The 24,132-nt window shown below is 34.8% G+C and overlaps 1 protein-coding gene across 1 annotated transcript in view; it reads left to right on the top strand.

Moving 5' to 3' along the window:
* Nucleotides 1–24,132, top strand: part of PTPRO (protein tyrosine phosphatase receptor type O) — a 146,194-nt gene that overhangs the window by 88,060 nt on the left and 34,002 nt on the right. Inside the window, exons 17-18 of the mRNA XM_044679074.1 lie at nt 4,776–4,859; nt 12,513–12,548. Coding sequence (XP_044535009.1) covers nt 4,776–4,859; nt 12,513–12,548 — 120 coding nt within the window. The remainder of the gene's footprint in view (nt 1–4,775; nt 4,860–12,512; nt 12,549–24,132) is intronic.

The following is a 24,132-nucleotide window of genomic DNA, read 5'->3' as shown; positions in this document are numbered from 1 at the left end:
GGACTTTTGGTGGAAGCTACTACCTTCCTACTTCATCCTGCCCCACGTTGCCTCACCTTTCTCATCCTGGTAACATGGGAAAGGGAGATGGATGTCCTACTTAAGGATACTATGGTAAGGGTGTCAAAGGATTGAAAGTACATTAGAACAGGTTTTACTCTAGTAACAAAGATACACAGAGAATTAAGAGGCTGACCTAGTTGACAATACTTGGAAGAACTACTAATTTAGTAAATAAAATATTAAACCAACTTCACTTATTTGATATCATTCTGAGCAATCAATTATGCAAGGTATATATTTTTTTAAATTGGCCCTAGGCTCAAATAAGATAAAATCCTATACTAAATAGCTAAATAAATTGAAAATGAAATTAAATAGAATTTTTATTCTAAAAAAATTCTTAATAATTCTAAATAAATAAAATTAAACAGACATTTTTCTTAAAATAAAAAGGATCTTTTTTAACAAAAAGTTAATTTTCACAGAGACAACTTAGTCTTTTGAGTTAGACAATGAGTTGCACTGACTAACCATATGTCCTTATCAGATTTTACTGTGAACTTTGATTATGTTACTGTGCTGAAATGGAAGGCTGGAAATCCTTGCAAGTGATACAGTGTAAAATCTCACAAAAATGTTTAATTTAATATTCATATACCCAGCAATTAGTGATAACAGGCTTGGAGGGCATAGACTTTGGAGATTTGTGAGATTTCACACTTTCTTTTTCTTAGTTCCCCTTATGACCAGGGATTGGCCAAGGTATGTTGTCTGCAGCTATTAAAAAGAATAAAGTTCAACTGATATATTTAGAGGCAAAGTTCATGATATGAATCTCATTTGCACCTTATTGTAATTTAACTAAGCAGTCGCAAATGCAGCTATAGCCAAACATGTTCTCTATTCACATAGATCTCAAAATAACAAAAAATAGCTCTTCAAGAGGACACTCGGCTTAAAAATGTACCAGTTCCAGTATAGAGGCTCTCTCATTCCACATCCCCGCACCGAAATATTTTAAAAACATCAAGTAAAATGATGTTATATTTACTTTAGCAAAAGGACCTCCCTCCCCATTTAATATATTTTTACAAGGATATCATGTCATGTCACAAAAATTAGCAAATCATTGGGGCCTAGTCAAGTTGTTCTATCTTCTACATGTATCCTTTTCTAGCTTTTTAATTGACATTCATACACTGTGTCCTCCAAACATGGACTAAACATTTTCTGTTTTAAATATGGTCTGTACATGTTATAAAATGGGCACAAGGGACACCTATAGCAACCTGGAATTCATTTTCTCTCCCCTTTCTATGATACAATCTATAATAAAAGAATACAATTCTAGAATACAACGGGACCTTTCTATAATAATACAACTCAGTCCTGCAGTTTTGTAAGTATAGTAGGATTAATAATTAGGGGCTTACATGTAATTAAGATAATTAAGTGACAGCTTTTTACTGAGTGAATAATCATATCAGTGAAGATTTGTTTTAACAAAAGTTATAAAAGTCTTTGTATCTCCAGCACTATCTCAGTACCTTGAATGTAGTAAACACTTAACAAAGGCTTATAGAATTAAATTTTGAAAGTTAGCATGGTATAATTTTAAAAGAGCACTGGACTAGGAGACAGATTTAACTTAACAGCTCTGTGACCATGTGCAAATCTCCTAATCTCTTTGGGCCTCAATTGCCTCATTTGCAAAATAGGAACAAAAATACTTGTTCCTCACTGGATTGCAGTTGAGTCTGCACTTCCTAAAGCATCCAAATGCCACATAAATGTAATTTGTTTTCACTGAGGCTTTAAAGTTGTCCACATTTGTACCCCAATTTACTGTTTAGCATAGAAACAGCCATAATGCCTCTTCTAAGCTGATGGTAAAAAAATGTCCTATTTTGTTAGTGATTTTGGATATTTCGATTTGGACTCCAACCAAGCATTTTGAATCAACTTTTAATTTAAAACAATAAACAATTTGTTTCTAAGCTGCTTGATATCAGACTTTAGATTATGGCATCTTTATCTGAGGATTCTTGAACAGATTTCAGTGTGTCTGTGAACTTGAGTAGGGAAAAATTACATCATTATTTTTCATTTACTTCTAAATAAAATCTGGCATTTCCTTCAATTAATTTAAAAAAAAATTATTTTGAGAAGGGGTTCATAGGCCTTCAACAGACTACCAAAATGGCCCATAAAACAAAAATTGTTTAAGGACACCTGCCTTAGGCTAATAACAATACCTGATACCATATGATACTTAAGTTTTAAGACTAAATTACAGATTTATTTAAACCTAGAATTTGTATGAATTATTATATTCAATGACATAAAACTACTTGTAATTTTGGAAAGAATTTGAAACCTAATTTGTTGTATTTAGTTGATTTTGCAATATTCTAGTTTTATAGAAATGTAACCTGAAACATTTCCTTTTCTTTTTTTAACCTAATTAGGAAGGACACAGTCATCTAAAGAAAAGGATGTTTTGTCAAACATCAATGCAAAATAACTCATAAGAAGATTGCCCCAGTGCTCTGAGGACCACATTCCTCCATGGGTTATCACATGGAGAGGAAGAGGGCATGGCCACACAGCTAAAACTCAGGACAGGGGGCAGCTGGGAGGCTCAGTGGATTGAGAGCCAGGCCCAGAGATGGGAGGTCCTAGGTTCAAATCTGGCTTCAGACACATCCTAGCTATGTGACCCTGGGCAAGTCACTTGACCCCCATTGCCTAGCCCTTATTGCTCTTCTGCCTTAGAACTAATACATAGTATTGATTCTAAGATGGAAGTAGGGGTTTAAAAAAATAAAAATAAAAAAATAAAATTCAGGAAGGCAGGAAGGAGAATTTATATTTGCACACACACACAAAGTAGAATACTTGAAGGAAATACATGTCAGCCAGGGCACATACTAGGGAACTCAGACTTCTTACCTTGGAGAGCCACTGATAAATTCAGATAATGTCATCATGGCACTCTTAGATGCTCACTGTGTATCCACTGGGCACAAAGATGTGCTGGTAAATCAGAATCAGAGTCAATAAACATTTATTAAGTGCTACTGTTTGCCAAGCACAGTACCAAGAGCTGGAGCTCAAAAAGAGAGACATGAGATGATCCCTACCCTTAAGAAGCTCACAATCTAATGAGGGAGACAACATAAAGAAAGAAGTTGAAAGGAGGAGCATGTGTGTGTGTGTGTGTGTGTGTGTGTGTGTGTGTGTGTGTGTGTGTGTGTACCTAGNTGTGTGTGTGTGTGTGTGTGTGTGTGTGTGTGTGTGTGTGTGTGTGTGTGTGTGTACCTAGCAGGGATCATGATGAAATCCTACCCCTGGGTTGAGAAATAATCTGAGGAGATCCAAATTACAGAGTCAATTTCATCTTGTAGAATGAGAAGTTTCTGGAGATGACGAATATTTTAACAATTAGTTATCCTTGAAAAAAAGTCTGCACGACACAATTTTAAGTTCACTCTGCATTATTAACATTTTCTCCACCACTTTCTTAAGTCTAGAGTCTAGGTTCAACAGCGCAATAGATTAAGCCTTGGTTTGTAGTGTTGGCTGATTTGTGAGGTGCAAGTGCCTACCCTGAACACTTCACAATCTGATCCAGGTGGAGCTGGAAAGCCCTTGAGATTTCTCATCCTCTCTACTGTTCCCTGCTAGATGTCACAGTGTCTTTGCTGCTCTCTACTGCATGTCACATCTTGTTCCTGTTGGGCATCTCTATTGTTCCATAACTTTAGTATTTGCTGTGCTGCTCTCTGCTACCATCTGCTGGCTTAAAGTCTTAAGCTTAGTCTGTTCAATACCATCCACTTCTCTGCCAACATCTCTTGGGGTGCAGTTGCCAGGAAGTCCTAAGGAAAAGACCAAAATCTTCTTTAGCCCTTATAGTCTAAGGCCATGATAGCTGCACCCATCCAAACAGCGAGGAAAAACCAAGAGAAGTCCCAAGGCAAGACTGCTTATCTTTCCAGTTTATTTCTCTTATTATACAACCTTGGATTAGAAGTTCCCCTTTGACTCCTATTGATCTGTGTTCCTGAAAACCATTTCAGAAACTCTACCCAGCAAAACCCTAAAGGGGCAATGTGGCTATGGGGCAAGGAATTTTCCCTCAGTTTCCATGCTTTTGGAGTGCCTACATACAAACCTCACAGTAATGATAAAGGGTCTAGGTGAAGCTGTATCTGCCTTTACCATGTATCCCTATCAGCAACAAAATCTCTGATATTCATTCAGAGTGGCTGCCACGGAGGTCATTTTGTTTGCTGATCTGCCTGTATCTTAAAACACTATTGTGCATCCCATTATTCAATCATTCATCTAATAAAAGTTATAAAAGTATAATATATTTTGCTGAGTAAAGGATAAAATTTAGCTAAGACAGACTCTGCCAAAACAAAAGTTCATTTCCAATATCAGTACTTTTAGGGGAGCAATTCTCAAGGTCTCTTGGAAAATATAAGAGCATCATTTCACTAAACATAACAAGTAACCGCCATGCAACAAGCTATCCCACTCCCTGTCTACCTAGTGACCATACGGTCATAGGCCAATAGATTTTTTGCCAAAGTTAATATATACACCTTTACGTCTATAAAATTCCAAAGGACAATACGTGATTTTAATAAGATGATTATCTGTCATTTGAATATGCCTGTTAGGTAACTGATCTCTGTTTTATGTTTGCATTACTAACATCTTGCTTTTTCATCTCCACATTTATTATCTATTAATGCTCACAGGCGTAGGAGTATATTTGCTTTCCTCACTCTGCTACCTTCATGTCTTTGGACTGATTATCTTTTGGCATTTTATATTAACCCCTGGTAAGTGATATTTTTACTGTTTTCCTTATGCAATGTGTGAATAATGTTAGCCCTTTAATATATAAAAGGACTTATAAAAAGATATTTAATTTGTTGAAAGTATCTAACGCGCTTTTTCATGGACTAAAAATGACTTAAGGCAGTTGTTGGGGCTGAAATACTGTTTTTATTCATTTATATTTCTCTTTTTCAAAATTCTTTTATGATCAATATATAATCAATACCTAATAACCAGCTAATCTAATCTTACTCATAACACTTATAAGTTATTTCACTTTTGACCCACCCATTTGATTTCTATCCATATTTTTATCTTTGTAATGTTTCCCCTTTTTTCTATTTATATAGACCATCAGGAGGCTTCATATCCCAGAAAAGATGAGTCTGCACTCATATATTTGGTAAAAGTCAGAATCCTACCTGCAGACTCTTCTTAATTCAATTTTATTTTGTAAACATTTATTAAGCATTTTTTTTCAAAATAATGTGTCATTCCCTTGGAATTTAAAGTGAATGCAAGGTAGGACCTGCTCTCCATACCTAGAGGGGTTTACAATCTAATGAAGCAAAAAGACTAATTATTATTCAAGAAACTAGCCAGCAAAGTGCTAAAAAGAACTTGAGAAAAGTAAGATCACTTTTGGTGGCTTGGGCTAGAAATTAAGAGGAGGAAGAAAAAGGGAGAATGAAGTTTAAATGAGCCCTTAATAGACGAGAAACATAGACAATGGAGATAGGGGAGGCTATTTCAAGTATGATGTATGAATGCATGGGAAAGGAATGAATTGGGTATTATTAAACTTGTTGAAGGGAAGGTTAGGAAGCTAATTATGCAGAGGATTATGACTATATATTTCTAGCTCCTCTGAGAACAGGATAGGTGTAGCACAAACAATTGAGAACTTTTTCTAAATTCTTCTAAAATTGTTGCAGCAACAGAAGAAACATAAATAACTTCCTGGAAATAAAAATTACAAATTATTATAATGAGTAAAAAAGAATGCTGCAGACTCATATTTCAGGCAAATTGTTTTGAACACAATATCTAAAGATCCATTAGGACTGCTGGCTCTTGAGCACAAAATATAAATGAGAATGAAAATGACTAAATTAATATATATATATACATATATGTACATAAAATCTATAATTACTAATCCCTGATCCACTTCATTACCCTCTTGCTATATGTAAAATTATAATCAAATGAATGTAATTTTAGTAAGTGATCTATTTGTTCATTGTTATCCTTTAAAAACACTATTTTCAAAACTCTATGTATATTACCACATTAAAGGTATACATTTTTCTTATCATTCCAGAGCTGAATTTGGTCATTATAACTGCACTTACTTCAGGGATTTTTTTTTGGTATTCTTTACATTAATATTCTGCACTCATTATATGTACTATATAATATATTATATAATGAGTTACATTATGTAATATACACATATGTAATACATTGTATTATATTTCCATATGACACATCATATAGCATACATATTGTATATTTTGTAATATGTAATGTATCATGGATAAAACATTACATGCAATAATACAATGCAACAATAAAATATATTGTATTTTATTTGAATAGAAAATATTACATATTGATTATATATTTATATATTTGTTTATATATAACATAAAATATACATACCTATATGTGTGTATATTATTCCTATTTGTGGTTATTTCACTCTATGTGATTCACATGTTTCTCTGAATTCTTCATATTCATTGTTTTTATGATGGATTAATATTTCATCACATTTGTATACTACAATTTCTTTAGTCAATCCCCTATTGACAGACATATACTGTATTTTTAATTCCACAAAAGTGCTGCTCTGAATATTTTTTCTACCCTAATATTTATTAATGCTACCATCTCACCATTTTCAATTATTGATCACTAAACCAATAATAATACACTCACATTTCTCCCCACAAATCCCAGTAAAGCAAATGACTAATCCTACATTTCCTTCCATCTTATTTTCTAATTCTTATCACAGTTTCAATTTATTTTTATTTTTTCTTTTAAACCTTTACCTTTTTTCTTAGAGTTCCAAGGCAGAGGAGCAGTAAGGGCTAGGCAACTGAGTTGTGATTTGCCCAAGGTCACAAAGCTAAGAAGTATGTGAGGTCAGACTTAAATACAGGACCTTCCATCTCCAAGCCTGATTCACTAAGCCACCTAGCTGTACCTCCTCAATTTATTTTTAAACCCCAGACACATTTTCTTGGTTTAAATTTTTTTCACTAGATACCTTTCATAGTCCTTTCTTCATGCAAGGTCCATTGAATTTCTGGCAACCCAAATTACCACAAAGTTCTACTTTTCAACTAAGAAAGTACCTTCTAAAAATGGAAACATAATTTTCCAACCTCTATACATTTCTGACAGTCAAACATTGTGTATATCTTAATCACTTACTCTAAGGTCAGCCTTATACTAGCTATTGTAGGGAATGCAGAAGAGGGAGTCATAGTCCTTTTCTAAAAATTCCTGTTTAGTCCTCTACTTTTTTTTATCCTTTTGAGAACTCCATTTCTTATCTTAGTAATTTCTATTTGTTGAATACACATTGTTAATCTTTCCATTTTGCCCATCTCCACGTATTGCCTAACCTCACTTCCCATCAAAATGTTTTAGTTTTATCAGAGCTTCATTTTTCTAACATTCCCTCCAGCCTTCTGTATAAATTATTCACATCCTGCAAAGGACTTTGTACTCTATAGGTTTTCAAATAAATCCCTATGCTGCCTTCTGCATCTTGTATTGAAGTCCAGAAAATCTCCCTGTTGGTGTTGGCTGAATATTTTCTTTGGGAGTGAGGGGGGATTATGGGGAAGATGGGGAGAGCAACGTCAGTGAGTACCATTGCCCAGTTATGTTAATCACAAGAATATGTTCCACAAACATTTTTCATATCAGTGATCTCAGATTTTATTTCTTACTTAAAGCAAACATTAATTTAAATTGGGTCTAGGATCTTTTATACTACCCATGGTGTGGTGAATTATTCATTTGGTTATCTTGAGTCCATAGCATTTGACATTTGCAGCATGAAACAGCACAGTTTCTAATGCCTGTCTTTACTTCAAATGAATTTGTGCTCCATTTCTGTTTGGGGAATTTTCAGTTGATTTCTTTTCAGTTTAAGTTTTTGAATTTCTTCCAATCATTTCATAACATTGTATATAAAGCTTACCTTAGGAATCCATTAAAATATTTCATTGAAACTTTAATGCATTGTTGTGCTCTCATAATTTTTATTTTAGATGAATTCCAATTTGTTTGGTTTTCCCGATTTGCCATGTTCATTGAGATTCATAAATGCATTTTAACTACTTGAATTCATTCAATTTGACATTAGGAAAAGTTTTCCCTAATATCAAATGAAAAGTGGAATATTGAACAGAAATACTTCATTCTGCATATTTATGCTAAATGTCACCACTTTAAAAATAGATTGTTTTGAAAATAATTCACTATATAGATAATTCCAAATTAGCATTTTATTATCGCAGTGTGGAATAATAAATAGGCAAAGGTATTGGAGCTAGTAAGACCTATGTTCAAGCTTAGCCTCAAGTCAAGTCAATAAGCATTTATTAAGTGAGAACTATGTGTACCAAGCACTGTACCTAGTACTGGGACAATGTAGAAAGTAAAGATAGATAGATAGATAGATAGATAGATAGATAGATAGATAGATAGATAGATAGATAGATAGATAGATAGATAGATAGATAGATCTCTGTTCTCAAAAGCTCATAATCTAATTAGGGGAACAATATACAAACAAGCTAAATGTGCAGGATAAATTACCAACAATCAACAAAAGGAAGGCATTAGTAATAAAGGGAACTACCAAAGGTTTCTTGCAGAAGGGAAGATTTTAGCTAAGAGTAGGAAGATAATTCCAGGTATGAGAGATGGCATGAAAAGGCAGTGTGACTTGGAAGATTGAATGTCTTGTTCAAAGAACAGAAAGGAAGCCCATGCCACTGGATCATAAGGTTTGTGGCAAATAGTGAAGAGAGGGAAGAATGGAAAAATAAGAGCACTTAAGAGCATGAAGAGCTTAAGCAAAATGGAAGATGTTGTCTTTGATTCTGGAGGCAGTAGGGAGCCATTGGACCTTATTGTCCTTGGTCAGTCTTATGCTTTGGAAATATTACTTTGATCGATGAGTGGAGAATGGACTGAAATGGAAAGAAACTTGAGGTAGACAAACAAAACAATAGGCTTTTATAACAGTTCAGATGTAGAAGTTATGAGAATCTATTCAAAATGGGTATGGCAGTGTCAGTGAGGAAGGGGAACATATGTAAGAGATGTTTCCAAAGCAGAATTAACAGTATTTAACAACTGATTGGATAAGGATAGATAAGAGATAGTAAAGAGTCTCAAATGACATCTAGATTCTAAGCCTGGAAGACTAGAAGGATAGTAGTCTTATAGTTTGGGGGTCGTTGGGAAGATTGGATGACTTGGGATGAAAAGATGAGTTTGATTTGGGGGTGTTGAGTTTAAGATATCTATGGGATATTCAGTTCAAGATGTCTATTAGTTAATTGAAAAGGCAAGACTGGAAGTCAGGAGAGAGGTTAGGACTAGTTAAGTAGACTGAGAATCATCTAAATAGAGATGATAATTAAATTCATGAGAGCTACTAAGATCTCCAGGAGAAATCATGTAGAGGGAGAAGAGAAGGACCAGGGCAGAGTTTTGGGAAATATCCATAATTAATGGATGTGATCTGGATGAAAATTTATCAAAGGAGAGATTGGGTAGAAGGATAGGCAGAATGATGACCAAGAGATAATAGTGTCATAAAACTCAGAAAAGAGAGAAAAGATGTATAGCAACAGAAGTTGCAAAAAGATTTGAAAGAGTGAGAAAATGACAGTAGACATTTAAGAGATTGTTAGCGACTTTGGAGAGAGACACCAGATGACAGAGAGTTAAGAGAATAAAAGAAAGGACATGTACTGTTTGCTACACATAGCTATGTGACCTTGGGCAAATCACTTAACCTTTTCATCTTAAGTAACCCTCCAGTGCCCTCCAGTACAGTAAGTGGTTCTCAGTATTTTTTATTCTGTAGATCCCTTTCAATGACAACAATAACAAAAATATGTTGTGAATAATATTCTGTGATTATTTACTGCTTAAGGTACCACTAAAGAATTTTAAGAGCCAGCCTCTTAGGGGGTTCATGAACCATTAAATGGGAACTCTTACTCTATGACTACAAGTTACAGAGAAAGTGCTGACTTACATTGATAGAGTTTCACATCTGGGAGTTCTCTCTATCAATGAAATAAGAGATCCATTTCCTATCCCTCTTATCACTCTACTACACATTATATCTTCTTATAAAACAGTTGAGTTAAAATGAGTAAAAATAACTTTCTAATGGATCTAATTTGCAACTTCAGTTTTGCATTAGCATTGCAATTCAAAAAGTCATGAGCAGGTAGAGAACTTTTCATGATCACCCTATGTGGTTTCCTCATCCTGCTCTGTCATATCCCAGCTTCTAAAAATTGTCTTCTATAAATACAGGATGAGCCAAGCAAAACACTGCAAATAAGTTCTGCAGAAATTATAGATATGTACACACACACAACTACTGATAATGAGACAACTGAAACATTGGCATATATTAGATACTGAGATGAAGGTTTATTCATATCTACAAAGCAAAAACAAAACCTGATTCTTTCTCCATAACTGAAGTGTCTAGCTGGCTCTAAATGAAGAAGCATTAACTTACACTAAAGTCAAGTGATTTGCCCAATGTCACCCACTTGGATGTAGAACTAGGGCTTTAACTCACTGACTTATTCTTATGTTCTACTCCTCTGAACCTTACAGTTCAGCCAAACTTGTTTCTTGCTGCTCCTTACGTTTCATTTCCCATCTCGGCACCTTTGTAGTGACCGTCTCCCATGTCTGAAGTACATGCACTCCCATACTCACCTCTGTCTCTTAGAATCCTTTGATTTCTTAAAAATTCTGCTTAAGATCTGCTTTCAACCTAAAACTTTTTCTCAGCCATCCAAATCCTAGTGCATCCTCTCAAAAAATAAAAAAGGTTTTATTTATTGTATCTATATTCTTCATACATTTATTACATGCTTTGATAAATTTTAAATTCCTTGAGGATGAGGAATGTTTTATTTTTGTCTTTGTATCTCCAATGCCTAGAATAGCACCTCTTTCCATTATGTTCCATAGCTTCCCAAGTAATTCATACCAATAAACCATGAACCAAGATTTTTTAAAAATTATTTAAGGCAAAATTCTACTATTTTTCTGAAAATTAAATTAACCTAATTTAATTGCTGATTAATAGGAATGCCACTGACTATCCTTGACCCAGGAAAATCAAAGGAAGCATTCATAGATAGTGCAATACTTCATACATACAGACATCAGTTAAATAAGAAAAAGCATATAAGTTGAATTTTTATAGTAATATCATCCCCGTTAGGTAAGATCAGAACCATGACGAAGTTACGATATATATCACCAATTGTGCATATATGTATATATGATTATGATATATTATATGTAAATTATATGTTTCAGATATATACATATACAAATATAGCTATACATACTTGATATAAATACACATATAATATTTTGCTATTGTTCAATCACCTTGTCATGTCTGATTCTTCATGACCTCATTTAGAATTATCTTGGAAAAGATATTAGAGTAATTTTTCCATTTCTGTCTCCAGCTCATTTAACAGATGAGGAAACTGAGGCAAACAGGGTTAAGTGATTTGCTCAGAGTTACATAGCTAATTAGTGTCTGAGACCAAATTTTAATTCAGAAAGTTGAGTCCTCTCAACTCCAGGCCACCTAGTTGCCCATATCTGTATATGTATATATATATATATATATATGTGTATGTATATTATATATATATATAAAATTCATCATGGAAATGTTCTTCATATCATACACACATACATTCATACTTCTTGATATTCTTAGTTTAAATTTTGGCCATAAACCAAGTTTCAGAAAAGACTGTCATAATTTTTGTGAAAGACAAAATAAATACAGGATGTCTCAAAATTTTAGCTTAACACAACACTTCAATTTTTGGGGACACCAGTAATTATTTTGTGTTGTTTAAATAGTTCAAAATTACACTAGGACTTTTGGGACACAGATATTTCTAGTAGAAGGCAAGATTACAAGCTTTTGTTTTGCTTACCAAGGTGCCAGGGCGGTTTTGGAAGCAGGTAGATCTGGTATATTTACTGAATGTACTATTTACCTTCTGTTCATTCCCTTAATAATAAAACTTGGAATTTCTTATTAAATTCAACCTGGAAATATAAGGAAACATAAATTATAGTCATGTACCCAATGATCAAAATTTGAAAGATTTTTAACTACCTATTTCAGATTATTACCATCATTTTCTCATTTTTAGGACAGTGGTCAAAAATACAAAGTAGGTTTAATGAAAACTAAATAACTTAGTGCATATAAGAAGGGGAAATCTCCAAATTACATCTTTATGTTAATCTGTTATTTTATGCTGATAAATTTGTTTTTTTTTTGATAAATTTGTTTTAACCTTTTTTATCATTATTATTATTTACAGGAGTAAAAATGGACTAAAGAAGAGGAAATTAACCAAGTAGGTTTCTCTGATTTTTTTCTTTTGATAGCATATTTAAATATATCTTTGTGAATCTTTAGGCAGTCCTTAGCTTAATTATAAAATGGTAAAAGACTGCTTATATGGAAACAGGATGATGTTTGAGAAATGAATATATTCTATAATGTATTATAAGTCTGTGTAATGGAAAAAAACAAAACTAAGCCAAGAAGCTGCTTGGCTTACATTATTGTTCAGAAGATCTGGGTTCAAATCCTGCCTCTGGTAGATACTACGGCAAGCCACTGACTCTCTCTAACTCTAAGGTATTTTCTTTTTTTGTTTTTATTCAAAAATATTCATTTACCCAACTGCATGAAATAACAATTTTCAACATATATTTTCCAAAATTATAAAATCCAAATTGTCTTCCTCCTTCCTTTCCCTCCGCCTCTCAGATTTGGTAAGTAATTTGATTTGGATTATATATGTATTATCATACAAGGCATACTCAAAGGTATTTTCAAAGACAGATGGGTTATGACCCGTGTTGTTGGAGAAACTTTCTATACCTGAGGAATCCCAGGCCTTGGATGAAAATACTACAGAAAGCAAATCACAGAATAAAATTCAGCACACAGGAAATTCAGGAAGGGAAAATTCAGCCTGAAATATCATTAAACTAGGAAATTTATTGCTCCAGATAACAGAAATTTTGTAGAATGATTTCTACAATTTCCATTCTATAGACAATCTAAATCAAGCTGGGTTGGGGAGGAGTGGGGATAGTTCAGTGGAATAAGTGTTTTGTTGAGCTTGTATATTTGATTCAGTAATTATATCTTGGAAAAACTTTGACCATGTTTGGTGCTATAATAATGCTTCAAGAAGTGCTATCTTAGATAATTTCAACCAAAAATAGTAAAAGATGATTTCTCTAGGTAAAATGTATTTTTGTTATCTAGGAACCATTAAGTCAAAAGAAAGAAGATTGCAATTGTTAAAAATTAAGAGTTGTTGGGCTTGTATAACCTAATTACTCAGACTTTTCTTTCATTAAAAATAAAAATTACTTTAAAGAAAAGGGTTGTTTTTGCAAATAATTCACTCTTGGTATTTGCCTCTGGTAGAACATTAGATCATTATTAATTGCAAGCAAAAAATAGTGGGGGAGGGCAGTACTTAAGCTACGGAATAGCGAATATAGAAATTATCCTCTCCCAGTGGAAGCAATTTTGGAAGTGGGATGTAAAACAGAGAGTAATACAAAATTATTCATTGAATAAATGAGAATTAATACAATTAAAATTAGAATTCTTAGAATTAATATCACTTTTAGATCATACTTTTCTCCTTAATTAGATATTTTTCTAAGTTGATAATAAATGCCAAATCAAATCCTTTTTATACTCAATAAGCACAGGGAGATCTTGTATTTTCAGTATCTTTCAACCAATTTGTGATGGTAAATATTTGGTTTTCTGTGGAATTTTACTTGCAAAAGCCTGACCATTCTCCTCTAACATCCTCATCAAGATTTCCTTCAATGTTTGTGGAGTCTATTCTAATAAAAATTGCTTAGATAGGGGAAAAGACCATATGGCATTAGAAATTCATATGCCCATGTTCATCTTTTCTGGGCAATGATAAAGGCTAAGCTTCCTCCCAACCCCAAGCCTTTGGTATCTTCCTTTCTCCTACAGATCCCTTTGGAATTGATCTCTTAAACCACTCAAAACTGGGTTACCTCCAATACAGACCTTTTCTGTGAAAACTTAGTCTGATCCTTTGTTCCCTTTCATACCATTTCTACCTTCCCTACAATAAGCATGCTGAAGCCTGAGCTATTCGGCTACATGTGATGGCTTCAGTGTCCTTGATGGTGAAAACAGTTCATTATAAAAATATTTACAATTTTTTTCCATTTTCTTTTTTGGGGCCAGGGGGCGGTGTCTTTCAGTTTAATCCTTAAATGCCCTAGATATGACTGTTAATATGGCATTTTTCCAAAATAATTCATTGGCTTCTATTCATATTACCAGGCTGAATCCCCAGAAGATGGATAATTATTCTCCTTAGGGTTCTAAGGATAACCCTAAACAGTGTTTCTGATACCACCAATCACAAATCCTCTTCCAGTCTTATTCCTCCCTCCAATATGTATTAACCAGATGATGTCAGTTAGCTTTGTCAAAGCACTATTTATTAAAAAGGGAGAGCTAAGACAGAAGTCACAGAAACATTCCCTAAACCTGAACACATTCACTCTTCACCTATTTAGTCCCTGAGGAGAATGGACTAAAATTTAAAAATGAAAATGAGAAACATGAGTAGGGGGCACAAAGGGTATCTTACAATTCCTGGCCTCAGGAATCTCTTTCTCCCATTTGTGAAATCCCCATGAAGTCTGCCTTTGGGTGTTTATACCAGCAATTAACTTCCTTCATCAGTTGGGTTGGCTCCTGGGTCAAGTGGACCTTTACTCATGGCTGGCTCATCAGTAGAGTCTGCTATTACTCTCACAGGCTCTTGTCATCTCTGCTACCTATTCTGATAATTCAAAGAGTCTCCTGATGCATCTTCTGACTGTTGTTGTTGTCCTTGTTGTTGTTGTTGTTATTACTGGGTCTTCCTAACTCACCCAGGCTACAAATGTGTATGGCCTAATCCCATTATTGACTGGAATGGGGGACTTTCAATCAGATCCATTTCAGTCTTGCTCAGGCTCATTCCTTCTTGGGCAGCCTGGTAGCACCCTGCTCACAGTGGCTCACCATAACAGTGCCAGACTTAGTGTGGACAACTAAGCATCCCAGACAACTGTTGCTCAGAATTCCTGAATTCAAGTGATCCATCACCATCAGCCCCTTCAGTAGCAGGGATTACAGATGTGTGCTATTATGCCTGCCCCTCTCCAGATCTTTTGAAGCCCACAAAGCAGGGAGCTACTCTATTTTTGCCTGAGGATATCGATTGACCTAAGATAAGGAAAGAATAAAATATAATAGACCTCAAGCATACTTGGCCCCTGATGCTGCTACTCCTCCTTTCAACTAGAGGTTCATAGCAGTTATTTCTTACTTGAAAGCTGCCAGGAAAGAGATTAAGTCCAAGAAGGGTCAAGGCAGGACCAATTAATCTTTTTGTGTGTGAACAGAGTTGTGGCTCTATCTTCACAATTCCTCTGGTTCGGAAGCCCATTAGAAACTCACTGCCACAGTACCAGTCCCTCAGCCAATTGTGACCAGAATAAATCCACATACTAGAATGAAACCAGGCAGATAATATGTGTCCTGTTCTGAGGACCAACACCTTCTTGGCCAGTTCCCTTCAATACACTTAATTGGATTTCTCACCAAGGTTTGTTTTTTTTTTTTTTAATTGGCTTATCCTTTCATGACTTCTCACTGTTTATAAGTAACATTACTTTTTGGATTTTTCATTTATCTAAAGCAATAAAATATAAGGTAGAATATTCCACTATATTTCTAACATTAGATTAACCCAATCTAGTTACTAATTAATAACTATATCATGAACTATCCCTAATCCTGGAAAATCAAAGATAGCATATATTAACAACACCCATGACTCCCCACTCAGCCAGTGAATCAAATGATTACTGATGAAGGTGGATGTAGGGATCTTTTGATCTTTTTATTTTGGTAATTAATTTAAATTAATTAAATTTCTCTGACATTTTCATATTACTGATGATGTCATTTCCTCCATTTATTTCCCAACTCTTAATATCAATAGCTTTTAAAAATAGGTTATGTTGGAGTGATTTTCACTGTACATTTTTTCTCTTCATTTTCATTCTTTCTCCTAGCTTTATATTATTTTTTATCCTTTATAAGTTGCTGATCTGACTATACACATATAGTTGATTCAAAATTGAATCCCTCATCAATGAGTTTTTCCTATCCTTTTAAAATATGATTATTTTTATTTTTAATGTTATCCAGTGTTTATCATAGCTAGCAATTCTTCTCTGGACAGCATTCATGAATTATAGTCATAAAATGTTCACATAATTTGCAATCACTGATCACTCATTGTCCTTACTCTTGAGCCAAATTTTCAAAAATCCTCAGCTATTCTGCTCATTGAATTGTAATTACTGAATATTAAAGTATATGACATTTTAATTTAGGGTTTCATCCTCTACCATAGTTTTGTTGCATTAACTGCAGTTATTTACATGAGGGTCTTCTTATAAAAACGTTTTTAAAATAAATGCATCATTTAGTATTAATTTTTTTAGTTCAAAATACTCTCCTTCTGTGTCATCCTTCCAAAACCCATTGAAATCTAATATCAGTTACACATGTAAAATCATGCAAGATATATTTCCAAATTAGCCATATGGCAAAAAGCCAAAAAAAAAAAAGGAATGAGAAAATTACATTTCAATTTGCACTCAGAGTTCATGAGTTCTCTTTCTGGAGGTAGATACCATTTTTTTCATCATCAGGCTTTGAAATTGAGTTAATCATTGTATTGAACAGAGCAAGCAAGTCTTTCACAATTGATCATCATTACAATATTGCTGTTACTGTATGCAATGATCTCTTGCATCTGCTTACTTCACTTTACATCAGTTTATATAGGTATTCCCAGGTTCTTCTGAAATCATTCCCTTTGTCATTTCTTATGGCACAATAGCACTCCATCACAATCATATGCTACATCTTGTTCAGTCATTCCCTAATTAAAGAACATCTTCTCAATTTCCATTTCTTTGCTACCACAAAAAGAGCTGCTATATGTTTGTATATAAAAGTTATATATTATAATAAATATTTCTGAGAGTTTTCATTTTGAGATTGCTTTCAGGAGATAGTTGGTAGATTTTTTCAATTTCTATTTTATCCTTTGGATCTAAGATATAGGAGCAATTTTCCTTGATAATTTCTTTAAATATGTTGTCTAAGCTTTTTTTAAAATTATGTTTGGCAGATAGACTGATAATAATTATATATTTTCTCCTCAATCTATTTTCCAGGGCAGTTGTTTTTCTGATGAGATATTTCACATTTTCTTCTTCTTTTCATTCTTTTGATTTTGTTTATTGTTTCCTGATATCTCATGGAGTCATTAGATTCCTTTTGCCAAATTCTACTTTTTAGGAAGATTTTTTTCCTCAGTGAATTTTTGTGCCTCCTTTTTTGCTCAGCCATGTCTGCTTTTTAAAGGAATTCTTTTATTCAGTGAATTCTTATGTCTCTTTTACCAGTTGGTCAGTTTTTTTAAGGTGTATCTTCTTCAAAGTTTTTAGTGCCTCCTTTATCAAGCCATTAGTTCTCTTTTTCTAATTTTCTCAAATTACTCTCAATTCTTTTACCATTTTTCCTCTACCATTCATCTTTCTCTTTGACTTCCAGAATTATTTTGGGACTTGGGTCAAATCATCATTATTTTTCATTTGAGAATTTGTATTAGCTGTTTTCCTTGTTCCATTTTCTGAGTTTGTGTCTTATTCTTCCCTGCCACCATATATGATTTTTATAGAAAAGTTCTTTTGTTGTCATTTGCTTATTTCCCTCACCTACTTCTTTTTTTTAACCCTTGTACTTCGGTGTATTGTCTCATGGGTGGAAGATTGGTAAGGGTGGGCAATGGGGGTCAAGTGACTTGCCCAGGGTCACACAGCTGGGAAGTGGCTGAGACCGGGTTTGAACCTAGGACCTCCTGTCTCTAGGCCTGACTCTCACTCCACTGAGCTACCCAGCTGCCCTTCACCTACTTCTTGACTTTGAACTTTATGTTAAAGTTGAACTCTGTTCACCTGAGGATGGGGAAGCACTATCTAAGCTTCCAGTTTTTTTAATGCTGCTGTCCTCAGAGGTAGTTCTGGGATTTGGCAAGTTTTCAGTGCTACCAAGGAGGTGTGATTCTTGGTCCACACTTTGGTCTTTACCCAGGAAGAGCCTTTTGCTCCCCAATAGCCTCAAGTGCAAGTGCTCCCCTTGGTCCTGGAACTATGAGCAGGTGCCCTGTTCCCCACAAGTAGTAGTGCTCCTCTCTGCCATGGAACCGCAGGGCCCCTAATCATTTATGACTAACCATAAGTACTCCTCTCCACTCTGGAACATCAACCAGAATATCTCTGGAATCTAGCCAATGATTCTTCTACCATATGCACTTAAGGCTGACCCCCAACCAATGTCACAGATCTCTCCTATCAATCTCCTAAATATTCTGAAGATGGGAAAATGTCTCACCCTGGCTCTGTTGTTGGCTCTACTACTCCAAAATTTCATTTTATTTTAGGTTGCTTATTTTAAGGTTGCTTGAAGGGGATTTATAGAAGAGTTCAGCTGGGTTACTGTCCCTCCTCTGCCATCTTGGCTCTGCCCTCCTTGCAGATACTTCTTATGAGCACTAAAACATAAGATGACCAATATCCCAAGAAATATTTCTTTCCTTAGACACACAATAAAACTAACCCTCCAAGCTCCTTTATGTGCCTATCCAAAGAGAACTTCTGAGCTATTATTTCCCCTTATTTTTAACTTCCTTCTATCTTCTGGTTGCATTTACACTAAGAATATCAAACTGAAACAATTTAGTTTCTCTTATATGCCTACTTGTATATCAGCCAACAAGGATCATACATTTAGAATATTAGTCCCCAATTTATGTTTAAGGATGGCCTAAAAATTGACTTTAGCGTCTCTCCTTCTTTATGCTATTTTCACTTTAGAAATGTAAGTGGGCCACATTGAACTGTGTGCATCCAACTAGTGATGAACGTTTCTTTAACTATGTTGGTTCAGGAAAACTGAAACAGATGGCTATTGGGAACACATTCAAAGTCATGTTAAAATATGGTAGAGCTTTTATTCAATTGGTATTTTCTTTGAGAACCTAGAATTACCGCTAGACCTCCAAAAAGTATCAGAGTAAGAGCATGACCCTACCTTAGAGACTCTACTCCAACAAGATTTCTCATACACACACACACACACACACACACACATACACACACACACAAAAGCATTATATAAGATTCCTTGAAATAACAAATTTGACCATATTTATCACCCAGCTCAAGAAGCTCCAGTGACTTCTTATAGAATAAATTTTAACCTCTATGTTAAAATACAAACTACTTTTCTTGTCATTTAAAGCCCTTCACAATCTAATCTAATCTGTCTTTCTTTTCTTTTTTGCCCTGTATCTGAAAATACATGTACCATTCTGCACATCCAGTCCATCAATTTTCTGCCAAGAGGTCAGAAGAATATTTAATAATCTGACTTCTGGAGTCATGATTGGTCTTAAATTGATTACAGTGCTTTAGTTTTTTCAAAGTTGTTTCTTTGTAATGCCATTGTTACTATATAAATGTTTTCCTGGTTCTGCTTGTTTAATTCACTACTGGTTCATATAAGCCTTACCAAATTTCACCAAATCCATTTTTTTGTCATTTCTTATGATGCAATCACATTCTATTACATTTTTAGGTCATGATTTGATTAGCTTCTCCCCACGATGAAAAACCACTTTTTCCCCATTTTTTGGCTACAATTAAAAATACTGATACAAATATTTTTGTTCCTATGGGATTTCCCCCTCTTTCTTTGATCTTTTTGAGCATATCCCTAATAACTGTATTGTTGAGTCAAAGAGAATACACTGTTTAGAAACTCTTGGGGTATAGTAGCAAATTACTTTCCAAAATTGTTGGACCAATTCACAACTCCCCTATTAGTGCTTGAGTATGCCTATTCTCATTCACTTCATCATCTCTCCAAAAAGTGTCATTTTCCTTTTTTTAATCATCTTTGCCAACCTGATGGTTTTAAAATAGAATCTCAAGAGTTGTTTTACTTTGCGTTTCTCTTATTATGAATAATCTGGAGAATTTGCATAGGGCTATTAATAGTGTTCATTTCTTCTTTTCCCACCTAGCTTTCCAGACTATTTATAAACTGCTTCTCCTTATAACTAATCCAGCAACACTGACCTACTTGCTATTACCCATACATTACATTTCATTTCCTTCATTTGTATCTTGGTATAGGCAGTCTCCATATCAGGACAGAACTCCTAACCCCTTCAAGGCTCAGCTCCAGTGTTACCTTCTGACTTCCTTAGCCATTAGCACCCTCCCACCAAAAATCACTCCTTTGTATTTGTTTTGCATTTGTTCTATTATTTAATTTTATCCTCATTATGACATGGTGAAGCAAATGCTACTAATATCCACATTTTACAATCGAGAAAAATGAAGCTAAGAGAGATTAAGTGGCTTGCCTGGGAATACACATTAAGGTCATTCTTAGAGTCTGATTTGAACTCATATCTTCCCGACTTCACTCCAATCATTCTATCCACTGAATTGACCAGCTAATATCTGTTGAGTCATATAGTATATATAGGGCTATTCTTACCCAGTATGTTTGCCATTTTTAAAAATTAGTATTGTATGACTAAGAATAATAATTACAGTTCCCAAAGAATTCTAATTCAAATTCACCCAAAGAGCAATGGAGAAAGGCATTGTGGACATGAAAGCATCATCCATAACATATAACAAAGCATTATATAGACGAAGCAACATAAAGGATGCCATCAAAGAAGTGTATTAGCATAAAGAAAAATGGGTTAGTCATAAAGTTAATAACCATGAGGGATAACCACTAAATAGCTTGCAGGATTCATTGTAATACTCATCCTGATAAGAAGTCACCAAACATACTAAAGGGAACAACAACCTTATGGCAAGACATGGAAGAATCACACAGAATAAGGAGTCATGTTTAGATTGTAATATTCATCCCTGTAGGGAACAGCCACTTCAGTGAGATTATAGAACCATTTTGATATATCAATAATTTTAAAAATTACCGATAGCTAGATGATACAGTAGACGGAAAAACAGACCTAGAGATAGGAGGACCTTAATTCAAATATGATCTCAAATACTTACTAACTTTGTGAACTTGGGCTAGTCAGTTAATTCCTGTTTGAATCAGTTTCTCCATCTGTAAAATGAGTTAGAAGAAGGAAATGGCAAGTCACTCCAGTTTCTTGGTCAAGAAGACTCTAAATGGGGTCACATGGAGTCTGACACAACTAAAACAACTCAATAACAACATTTAAAAAATAAATTTGTAGTCCTTTATTATACATCAACTGATTGTTATAACTGAATCTAATATGGTCAGCTAAATTGATAAAGACTATGAATCAGAGTCAGGAAGATCTAAATTGAGATCTTATGTAAAAGAATTTTTAGTTCTGTGAACCAAGGAGAGTTGTTTATCTTCTTGGCTTCAGTTTCTTCACCTGTAAAATGAGAATAGAGGCATCTACCTCCAGGATGTGTTGTGAAGATCAAATGAGTTACATATATGTAATCTGAGTCCCAAAGTCCATTTGTATGAAATTCTCTCCTTAGCAGTAAAGATCAATGCCTTGCACCTATCTGAGGGATAGCGTAGCTCCTCTTGGAGCTTGAGGTTCTCTTTATTCCTCTCTCTTCTTGCTTGAGACTCTCTTAAAGTTTCTTCATATTTTGAACTTGCTTTGGGTACCTCTGGCTTCCAGCTTCAAGAAAAAAGATGGAAGATGCTAAGCCCACTTTGAGTCATGGAAGGAAGAGATTTTGAGAAGAATCTAAAATGAGAGGAATTATCTATCAGGCCCCTATTCCCAGCTCGCTATATTAGAGAACTGGGGAAGCTTGGTTTCTCTCTTTTGGCTGAACTGAGTTACTTCACTCCAGAGCTCCTTCGCTCTGAATTGTCCGCTGTATATTTTCCTATGTATACTTTTCTCTGATTTCTGCTTCGCTGTTGACTTAGATTAAGAGATTTTTTTTTTGTTTTTTATTTTTGTTTTTGCTACCTGCTATATGTATTCATTGTAGTACTGGTGTTTGGCAGGATATAAAGCTTGGAGTCAGGGGCAGCTTTGTGACTCAGTGGATAGAGAAAAAGGGCCTAGAATGGGAGGTCCTGGGTTTGAATTTGACCTCAGGCAGGTCCTAGCTGTGTGACCCTGGACAAGTCACTAACCCCCCATTGCCTACCCCTTATCTCCTTATGCTTTGGAACTAAAGCACAATATTGATTCTAAAATGGAAGGTAAGAGTTTAAAAATTAAAAGCCCGAAAATATTTTAAAATAAATTAAAAAAATAAAAGCCTGGGATCCTGCTTCCTTTATTAATGAAACATTGACCAAAAGTTAGTTCAAACCTGAAAACTACATCCTCTAGAGTAGACTAACAGTAGTCCGGTACTCTTTTCTGCTGGCCCCAACCTCTTTCTTTCCTTCCTGGCTGGAAATAAAGCCTCCCTTAGAAAAGCATAAGGTAAGAAGGCACAGAAGAGGTCTATTTTGTCTCCTTTCAAGCCATACAGTGATACCACTAGACTACATATGGGGATAGTTCTTGCTACATATGTAAAGTGCTTTACAAAACTTAAAATGCTCTGTTAAGGTCAACTATATTATTCATGTTATTATTTGTGAGCACTTTAAGGTTTGCGTAGCTCATTACATACATGCTCACATTCGACCTTCAGAACAGCTTTATGAGGTAAGTGCTATTGATATTAGTATTCCCATTTCACAGATGAGGAAACAGATTTTGAGAAGGGAGAAAGGAGCCAGAGTGATGTCGCAGGGAGGGGACCCCTGAACATCTGGGGCAGGATGGTGGAGTGGCATGAGGGAACCCAACAAGTGAAAGCAATACCACAACACCATCCGTTTCAAATCCAGCTTCATATGTATCTGGGTACATCAGGTTGTATATAACTAATTGTTATCTACAGAAAAACATGGAACTTAACTACCTTGCGGTAGCCTTGGAACTCCACTGTGCATTGACTGTGGGCTTTATTTCACCCCTTCAATGCAAGGAATGAAGAGATTCAAGGAATATAAAGAAAAACATTATCTCTACTCTATAAAGCCTGCCCTACAAAAGCTAAGCAGGCCTAGAAGTACCATCAGGAAATGGTTTTCTGAAAGTTCTGTTTTATTTATTTTTTATTTGTTTGTGTTTTTTTTTTAACTCTTACCTTCCGTCTTGGAGTCAATACTGTGTATTGTGTATTATTGGCTCCAAGGCAGAAGAGTGGTAAGGGTGGGCAATGGGGGTCAAGTGACTTGCCCAGGGTCACACAGCTGGGAAGTGTCTGAAGCTAGATTTTAACCTAGGGTTTCCCATTGCTAGGCTTGGCTCTCAGTCCACTGAGCTACCCAGCTGCCCCTGAAATTTCTATTTTATTGATGTAGCTCAGGGAGGTCTATTAAACCAGGGGTCAGAACTTGAGGAGTGGGAAACAGAGCACAAAGTTAAGGTATCAAGGGACCTCCAAGGAGAATGATGAAAACTAGACCTGGAGAATCTAAAATGGATTCTAGAATGCTAGGTCTTTTATCCTAGCAAGAGGCAGGAGAAATATAAACATTATTCTCCTTCTCTAGAAAGACAGACAAACAGATGATAGATAGATAGATAGATAGATAGATAGATAGATAGATAGATAGATAGAGATAGAAAGACAGACAGAAAGACAGACAGACAGAAAGACAGACAAACAGATAGATAGAGATAGAAAGACAGACAGAAAGACAGAAAGACAGACAGATAGATA

Source organism: Gracilinanus agilis, chromosome 5 (assembly GCF_016433145.1).
Source record: "Gracilinanus agilis isolate LMUSP501 chromosome 5, AgileGrace, whole genome shotgun sequence".
Classification (NCBI taxonomy): Eukaryota; Metazoa; Chordata; class Mammalia; order Didelphimorphia; family Didelphidae; genus Gracilinanus; species Gracilinanus agilis.
Note: the sequence above shows the minus strand (reverse complement) of the source record. Positions and strands in the feature narration are given on the sequence as shown.